This window comes from Eucyclogobius newberryi, unplaced genomic scaffold (genome assembly GCF_026437365.1).
Source record: "Eucyclogobius newberryi isolate DKJ021-1_F unplaced genomic scaffold, fEucNew1.0.hap1 SCAF_21, whole genome shotgun sequence".
Classification (NCBI taxonomy): Eukaryota; Metazoa; Chordata; class Actinopteri; order Gobiiformes; family Gobiidae; genus Eucyclogobius; species Eucyclogobius newberryi.
Genome location: NW_027315846.1, coordinates 17,281,674 through 17,291,090, shown reverse-complemented (window position 1 = coordinate 17,291,090; position 9,417 = coordinate 17,281,674). Strand labels below are relative to the sequence as shown.

General features: G+C 40.3%; 1 protein-coding gene across 2 annotated transcripts; it reads right to left on the bottom strand.

Annotated features, from left to right (window-relative positions):
- Positions 1-2,561: 2,561 nt before the first annotated feature.
- Positions 2,562-5,719, bottom strand: pax1a (paired box 1a). Of its 2 annotated transcripts, none has more exons than XM_072457750.1 (5): positions 5,590-5,719; positions 4,571-5,200; positions 3,887-4,011; positions 3,268-3,481; positions 2,562-3,043 (listed from the first exon to the last, which is right to left on the bottom strand). In XM_072457750.1, exons 1-5 carry the CDS (start codon positions 5,597-5,599, stop codon positions 2,964-2,966), a joined length of 1,059 nt encoding a protein of 352 aa, XP_072313851.1. In that variant the 5' UTR covers positions 5,600-5,719; the 3' UTR covers positions 2,562-2,963. The 2 variants fall into 2 exon arrangements, with proteins under 2 accessions (XP_072313851.1, XP_072313852.1); XM_072457751.1 differs by lacking the exon at positions 2,562-3,043 and adding an exon at positions 3,089-3,123.
- Positions 5,720-9,417: the final 3,698 nt, after the last annotated feature.

The following is a 9,417-nucleotide window of genomic DNA, read 5'->3' as shown; positions in this document are numbered from 1 at the left end:
GGCCATGTTTTTTTTTTATGTAATGTTTTTATTACCTTTATACATTTATCTTACAGCCGGCAATAATTAAGGTTTTTTTCATTTTTTCTTTTTTGAAAAATGTGGGATTTATTTGAGTTTCTCACGAAAATAGCATTTGGTTACTTTCCAATATTCAGAAAAGGTTCAAGTATGATTTTCACATGCATTAAAGCTACACAGAAAAATAATTTTGAACATGTTTAGCCTTTGATGGGTTCCAACAAAACCATGCTACTGCAAACTAAAGCAGACAGTGTGGTGGTGTACCACTTGCATTTTTGGGGAGCAGTCATCATCTTATTATCACCTAATAAGAATTTGAGCCAGAAAATTAACATGAAGGCAACCCTTAAAGCCAGCACAGCTCAGCGTTCCTCTGATGGCGTCCTGCGTGTGTGGCACAGTGCATGTTTTAGCTCACTGTAAATAAGTCACAGATGGGCAGTCAGGCAGAACATTAATTCTATAGACTACACAAATTAGAGAGGATGCCCCCATGTCTCTGATCTGCACATGACAAGCTCATTTTTCAGAAAAGTTATTTTCCCCCAAAAACCCTGCATGCTCCCTTTATTTGCTCATATTTGCCTTTTTTTAAAGTCTGTTTTGTTAAGTTTGATTCATACACATATTTTTGTCCTGTGTTTATCCAATAATATATGGGTATAATTGTAAAAACTACAAATCACCATTGATCGCAGGCAGCAGTAGTAATCTAAGGAAACCAAAAACAACCACGGCAAAAGTGAAATGATACGTTTTCATCTCTATCGGGAGAAGCCAAATGCCATCATTATGAGTGTCCCTTTGCTTTCAGGAGGCCGGTTGATGTGGTGAGCTGCAGAGCAGCCGAACATGGGAGGGAGACATTTATCATCCTTGAGACTTTAAGAGCTGTAACTTGGTCTCCTCGAAAATCCTGTGGTCAGTTAGTGGAAAAAACAATCCCATAGCAATTGCACTATAAGCATGACATATACAGGCAACACGGTTGGTGGTGAATACACACATACAAACATACATGCTTACACATCTCAAACATCATAAACACTTTGATGCCAGATTTTCCTTCAATTTTATCCAGTTGTTTTCTATGACATTTTATAAGATTACCATTACATTTAACAAGCATGCTACAAATTCAGATTTCATAATTTAAAGTTTGATATTTCGGTCGATAGTTAACAACAGCAGTCTGCCCAATTGCAGCCGCTCTGAGCTTGTTCACAGTTTTTGTCACCTGTCCTCAGATGACTCTGACTCATGGCTAACCAGTATGAGGTACTTTCACTTTTAACACATCAGACAAGTTACAGAGGTCTGTACTCATTTACTAATGAGGCTAGAATGCCCTGCTGCAACATATCACTAGGCTACACTTAAATGTACTTAATGCATATGTGTATGATCAGGGATACACATGTAGGTCAAAGCCACCTGCAGCCCTCCACACACAGTCTGTGCTGCGTGCACACTGGGGGGTCACACTGCTGTCCTGATTGATGACCACAGGTCCCGCAGGAAGTCACCCCGCCACCATGAAGCAGTGTTTTCTGAACCCCGAGTGGTATCCGGCAAAACAAGAGCCGTGTGCACACATAGAGGCCAACCTAATGTTTGGATGAACCCAGTCACTGCGCATGAGCTTTATGGGGAAGTGCTCCACAAGAAACTACTAAATATGTATACTGAATCTGATATTGAAATACTCAAAAAACAAACAGATAATCTCACAGGTTTTGTATTATTTTTGTACTATATTGACTATATTGATTATGAAATCCTCTATAAAATCACAAAAAAATAAATAATATATACATATTTATAATATGTATTTTATATCTATATCTATCTCTCTCTCTCTCTCTCTATATATATATATATATATATATATGCAGAATAGGAATTATTTATATAATAATATACTTATATATAATAACACACACACACACACACACAGTGGGTCTTGCACGTCTTAAACGGTCAGTGAAAGTGATATATTCATATATGTAATTTACAAACTATGCAAAGCAAACATAACTGGAGACGACCACAAGTGAGGCTGGTCATAAAATGAGTGCTAAATAGAACAAGTGAAAATAGTTTATTGCAGCTTTGGCGCGCGGGTGAATATCAAATGTGCTGCTACGGAAATAAAACACACAGAAGCTGATCTAGATACAAATAAACGAATTAATCTGTCCTGTTTATACTCAAATACATCTAAATTTGCAAAGGCCTGCCCTGCCGTAGGTGCCCAATCAGGTTCCACCTGAACGCGCGCAACATGGCCTTCTTTTCAAGGCCCATCAAACTCAAGCTCGTACAGCCTATTCCAATATGCAAATTATTCATATCACTGGGCCTATATAGTAGACCTAATAAACGGCCTTACAAACAAATACTAATAATGGAAAATATTTCCAACATTAGTCTATTCGAAATGATCATCTGGCTTTTATCAGTTTATTATTTCTCTTGAATTTTTTATACACTTCTATACAGACTAAGATTTTATTTAAATAAAATAAACGCCACAATTTAGAATTTCACAAAACACTTTATTGATATATACAATGGAATTATAAAAATATATAATTAAACTTTTAGCAAATATCTTTTTTACCTTTACATTTTGACTTGTTTCACATCGCTGAGAGTAGCCTAGGATTGAGACAATGGCCGACATTTACGGAACTGAGAGCACGAATAACACACTGTCTGTATGGTCCATGTTGGCCTACTGTCCATGACATGCAGGCCTAATGTCCTTTAGGCCCAAAAAGAATAACGGGACATCCGTGCAGTTTACATTCAAATGGCCGTAGTGTCTCAGTGTCCACGTGCACGGGCTCGTGTGGTACAGAACAGCAAACCAATGGAGCCGAGACTTACTGTGGCGCGGCCTGAAATGGGTCAGCTGTGGAAAGGAAAAGTCCTGCTCAGGATGATGAGGTAGGGAGACTGAGTCCATGCACGTTCAGGTCCTCGTGCTGCTGTTTAGTGGGGGGCTTTCGGTCTCCTGCACAATACACAAACATGTGTCTTTATCCAAACGTGTTCCAGTAAAATACCGTCATGCTTATTTGTCCGACAAATGGCCTAAAAAGCACAAAGAACAACACAATCACAATGTTGTTATTTTCATGTTGGAGGTGCCGCAAATAGAAAAAATAGACAATACATTGTTTGCATGCCTCCGTTTTTATGCATGAAATGTGCTGTGTGTTTTCGTTCTGACTGTACCTTCGCGCGCCTGATGTTTGAAGGCCATGGACGCATGGATGTCCCCCGCGTGCATGCCCATACCACCCCCCGCGTGAGACAGAGCAGGACTTTGGGGCTGCCAGTGATGGTGTCCCGGGGCAACGTATCCTCCCGCGGGGCCACTGTACACGCCGTATTGATTGGTCGGTGAGTAGGCACAAGCAGACACGTAACTGGACAGTGTGGATGAAGGCTGCAGCAGAAAAATGCATAAACTATCAACATTGTATTTGTGTAAGAGGAAAAAAAAGGCTGAACGAGCTGACTAGTAACAGAAAAGTCTGCAATGTATTATGGTGTAATAGACAACTTTAAAGGAAGGAGTCTAAAAACAATGAACAAATGACGCTGCATGACAGATAAAATAAAGTCTTTGTTAATGGGCTGGTGTGACTGCTATATTCAGAGCAGTCTTATGGAAACATTTTACTGCTCGCTGTCCACAAGCCTTTGCCATTAGAGACACAGCTTATTAAATGCACTGGCCGTGTTCTCGGGAAGGTTTGGACTGAAACTAATGAGCCAAAATGCAAGTACCAGAATTTACAAAATTATCTGATCGTGTTGCGTGATCTGTATATAAAGGTATGTTGCCTACCTGTGGATATTTAATATCCCCCTCGATGCTGGATTTGTCGACTCCGTGCGCAGAAGGAAAGGCTGCTCTGTTTACGCTGCTCCAGTCCTCCATTTTTTGTGCATAACCCTCCGTCCCAGCAAGGGCTACAACACATAAAGGAACTCCATGTCAAGCGCGCGGAACTATTAACATGATGCAAATTCTGATCTGATATTAATGATGTTAAATTGGGCAGTCGATTATACAATCTATTAAAATTCTCAGTAACATTTAATCAAACTAAATTTGGGAAGATAAAATCATTTTCACTGTTCGACTGTTAAAAATGGCCTATAATGTGGCTAAACTGACCAAAATATATCTCTGGGATTATGTGTAATTGTGCATCGTCTTCGCACATTTTTAAAGGAATAATTTATAGAACATTGACTTCTATGGGATAATAAAAGAAGCTAACATGAGCAATGTTTGCAAATGAAAAGACCTATTGAAAGTAGCTTTAGTTTCTTTTGGCTGAACGGTGAAGCGAGGCCTGTGCACGTCCTAATGGACACCTTGTCCTGTCAGCTGCAGAACAGGTTGTGCCGCAGAGAAATTCATCAGGTCAAATAAGCCCAGAAGAAACAATTGCATGCAGTGTTGTGGCCCATTTAGTGCGGGACGTTTTATGCATCGGTGCCAGACTCAGGCCTGTCATGTTACCTGTTTGGTCCATGAAGGCGCGAATCCCCAGGATGTTGCTGACGGTGTGAGCCGAGGGCCAGGCCCTGGATAGGCTCATATGTCCTGCCGTGACTGGCACTCCCGTAGGACCTGTCATCTTTGTCCCGGTGGGTGACATGGGGTTTGGATACGAATACGGGTAGATGTGGTTGTAGGAAAGGCTGGCCTGTGCAGGCGCCTGTTTGCCACTTTCATACTGGTTCCCCTGAGACAGATTCCCGATTTTATTGCGTAAAATCCTGCTGATGGAGCTCACTGATGGGACATTGTACTTGTCACAAACTCCATCTGCTAAAAGTCTGTCCCGGATCTCCCAGGCAAAAATCCCAGGGTCGCTCTGTTTGTATTCCCTGATATTTTTAACCACGTTGGGTGTTGTGACTCGAGGTTTGCTCCCGCCAATGGCACCAGGTAAGATGGATCCCGTTTCGTTATACCTCGCCAGTATCTTGCTCACACAGCCGTGGGACACTCGTAGCTGCCGACTGATGTCACAGGGCCGTATTCCGAGCTGGGCCAGCTCCACAATCCGTAGCCGGATGGCATTAGGCAAAGGACGGCCGTTGACGAAGACGCCTCCCAATTGATTCACCTCTCCATAGGTTTGCTCTGCCACAGAAACACATGTTTTAGACTCTGCTTTATTGATGAAGTGGAATTGCTGCTGCTATCCCAATGTTGAATGATATGGATATAATCTGCTAAATTACAGGAGCCTGAAAACCCACAACTAAAAACGTATTTCCCTTTCGCTTACAGAATACCTGGCTATCAGCATAAAAATAGCTTTAGAGTTCTAAATCAATAGCATGGCACATAATACAAAAATAAAACTACAGAAAATGTTGCCATAACTTAAATTATACATGCTTTATCAGTTTGCTTGTGCTTCTCTTTATCAAGCATCTTATTATTTGTGTCGTTACGCATGCAGCCCGTGAGCCGGACACGCATCTGAGCACCCCACTGAACCATGCATATGGCATAAACTTACTCACCCATTTGCATCTCAGTTTGCAGTTGCGCTCTGTCCCGTCAAAAAGGCTGAGTGTGTCCAAGGAAGAGACGAGAACACCAAGGGAAGCAGAGAAAAGTTGAAACCACGAGAAGAGAGTCAGAGTCAGTCTCCTCGAACAACGCCGCCCCCTCTCTTCTGGACGCGAGTGTTTTCAAGGCAAAGTGGCATAAAGTGATCCTCATTCGATAAACGCAAATAGAAGTGATCCCGGGGAGTCCCGAGTTTGGTGGAATTAATTTGACGCGTCCTCTATCCACGTCAATCTTTACTACTATACGCCGAGCCCTGCTTGAATCTTATTGGCGTTCATGAAGTGGAAACACAACGAACCAATGCGATCCCCATCCGGTTTGAAGTGCACAGCCTCCTCTGATATTTTGCATAGGGGAAGTGACAGAAGGGGAAGCGTTCCATCCATCATGCAGCCTCCTGGTAAGGACTTGGCCATTACACTCATGTAATGTTATCTTTTCATGTAAAGTCAATGGAATAAAATACAAGTAAAAGTATTGCATGGAAGTGAAAGGACAGTGGTTGTATGGGGAAATATTAGGCTAATATTCAGAGACTATATGTGAATTTCTTATTTACACTGGGCATCTTAGCTCATGAATTAACTGCAGATGTTTTGCAACCAACAACCATGGATTTGCCTGGTTAGTCCATGCAGACATTTTCTATATAGTACATATTTGGCTGGGTAGGCAAATTAATTATAGCCTTTGAGTCTGAACCCCTAAATCAAGAAACAGTTTAGCTCATATAAAAAGTGCTCAAATACATTATAGCCAATAAATGGTTGAATAAATAAATGTGAAAAAACATACGGAAAATAGAAAGGTGCGTGTACATAGAGACATTTTATGAAAAGGCCCGGGCAGAAGCATCAAACTTGGAAAGGGGCTCGTGTAATCGATAGGGATGTTGATAGCTGCGCTCCCAGACGTGTGGCGTATCAAGTGGATTCCACAGAGCCGCATTATCGCAGCATGCTTTTCAATGTTTCCTGTGCCAGTTTAGAAGGTATCGTTTATGTGCTCACAAAACGTAACTTATAAAAGTTAACAATCGACCTAGAGGTACCAAGGTGCAGTGTCCTTAGAGACGCCCCTTGCCTCTCTCTTTATCTGACTCTTCGTGCCACATAGGGCCAGAGCGAGACACATGGAAAATATCAGTGTGTCGTAAAAACCCAAAGATCACATCAAAGAGGCAAAAATGTAATTTATAATGATAATGATAATGATAATGATAATGATAATGATAATGATAATGATAATGATAATGATAATGATAATGATAATGATAATGATAATAATAATAATAATAATAATAATTAATAGTAATAAAAATAATGATATTTATTGTTGCAGTTGGTATTATTATTGTTAATAATAATAACAATAATAACCCCAAAGCTTGATCTACAATGATATTTGGCATTTTTGCTGGACTCCCCTCATCTGGACAACTCAGGAACTGCAAAATTTTACTCTCGACAAAATTAACTTTGAGCTAACTACATGGACTACACAGATTTATTATAACAACCAACCATGTTATTTATTACCTCATTGAATGAAAATGTACCATCTTTAGTAACAGCTGCATACAGCCCTGTTAAACCAAGTCATATATATTGTGCTCTAACTATAAGTGTAGACATAGTTGGCTAGGGTTATTTGTCTGTTTATTGAGTATAATATTATGTTAAGTTAATTAAAATCTCTTTCATGCAGGACGACTAATTGTTTTTGACCATCTGTGGATACCTGGACCTGGTGGAGCTGTTAAGTTTGGGCTCATTATGTGTGACAAAACAATAGCAGTGAGGAACTGCTCCTGAAGACAGAGGCAGACTCCCACATAACGTAAGATACTGACATCAACGGCATTTAACACAAAACATCTATGAAAATTAAACACTTTTCAAGTTCCGTTTTTGTCTGTTCTAGTGACAAACTCCCTCTCAATTTACACAAATTTATAATAAAATTAACTTTTAATATCGAAATTGTCATTTAGTTTTTATTTTTCCATTGGCCTGTAACATACAGACAAAGTGAGCAATATCCGTAAATTCGCACATGCAAACTAAACATAACTGAACTAAACCATCCGATGTCACGCTTTTTCTATTCGATGCATTGGTTTCGTCTTTTGTATTTACTGAAGACTTGAAGGTTTAAATTCTCCTGCGCATGGCCTTAGATCCCAAACGCGTGAAGTGATCCGCGCGACACCTGACTCCCGCAAGGTGCGCGGGCCTTCGTGAGTCAATATTGGGCTAAGCTTTAGGTGTCATCAAAGCGTCCTGCAGAGACTGGACTCCGAGGCCTTTGACTTTAAAGTGACGAGACGAATGTGCAGTTTTATTGTCTTCAGGTTTAGGGGCTGTTCGAGTATCTGCTTTACTTGGATTTCCTTTTTCTTTTTTGGAAGTACTGCAACAAGCTAATTTAGCGTTAGCAATCAAACCAACATAACATATTCAACAAAAGCACCATGTTAGGTTTTCTGTGAGAGGAAATTGTTTATTTTTGACCTTTGTGCCAGATTTGATGTCAGAGTTTTATTGACAAGGCTTTGTGCTTTTGGTTTTGATTTAGTCCTTGTTCTGGGCTCAGCATGGGAATTATTAGAGTAGGTCCGGGTTGCTGCATTTGGCCAGGCCGGATCACAGTGAGGCTATATATGCCACTGTGTCACAGTTTTCCACTCCTGAGACTTTTACTGAATTCTTGTTCCTGCCGTTCAGTATATAGCTTATGAGTGTTTTGGTCGAGTCAAACACAGCCTTTGAAAAACAGTATGATGAAAACTAAAGTCCATATACTGCAGGTAAACCCCTGTTGGTCATTGAACCCTTCCACCTCATGTCTGATCATGTCGTGGTGGTGTTGGTTCTTTGTGCTCCTGCTGCTCACTTGTGCAGAGGGGAACTTTGAAAAGCAGCGAGCTCACTTCTTTTATAGCCAAGACCCACTTGGAGCAGCAGAACACGCCTAATGAGGACGTGCAGCGGTGCCATGTGAAACATGCCAGCTTTTGCAGGCACAGTAATTGCTTGGGACTTACACTAAAAACATGTCTTGTGTATCTTCATGTTCTCAGCTTTTAACGTTAATTCATTGCTACATTTAAGGGGATTCCTGAGGACAACGCAGTGTTTTGGACTTGGTATGCTGAAAAGATCAGATGAAGGAGTGAAGTCCTCAAAAGTATGTGACAAACTTGAGCAATATAAATAGTTTACTGGTGCCCACTCTTCCATTGTCCGTTGCGTGGCAGCTTTGTTGTGCATTTAGTAAAATCTGATTATAATTTTTTTACACAAATTCGAGTAAATCATATTTTCATGTCCACTTATGCCACATACTAAGATAATATAAGCTTTTAGTGTCTCACAATGGAGAAATTTGTGAGGTCAAAATTAAAATACAAAATTTCATACATAATACAATTCTCAGAACATCCACTTCTCTGACCGACACCTGCACAATCCACAGACAAAAATAGTCATTACACATAATTCACAACTACATTGGATACAAGCAATTATGCAACGCTTACATGGTCTTATAGTGCTGTTATTGCACTCTTCCTAATTGGCCTTATAAGTTGTGCCTGCAAGCCTCACTGCTGTATACTCTAAAGAGAATCCCATAGCATTTTACATCAAAATTATGTTGATCTCCCAATATTAGCAGCAGTTTCTTTGTGATTGAGCTGGTTGAGGAGATTTGTCTTATATTGTCTCACATCTTAAACCTCCTTTACAATATAACACTGATCTTAACCAATATAG

Coding starts and splice junctions, on each gene's coding strand:
- pax1a (XM_072457750.1), bottom strand. Junction 4,012..4,570: donor CGCCTTCATGGACCAAACAG/GTAACATGACAG, acceptor TATGTGTTGTAG/CCCTTGCTGGGACGGAGGGT. Junction 3,482..3,886: donor GGGATATTAAATATCCACAG/GTAGGCAACATA, acceptor TTTCTGCTGCAG/CCTTCATCCACACTGTCCAG.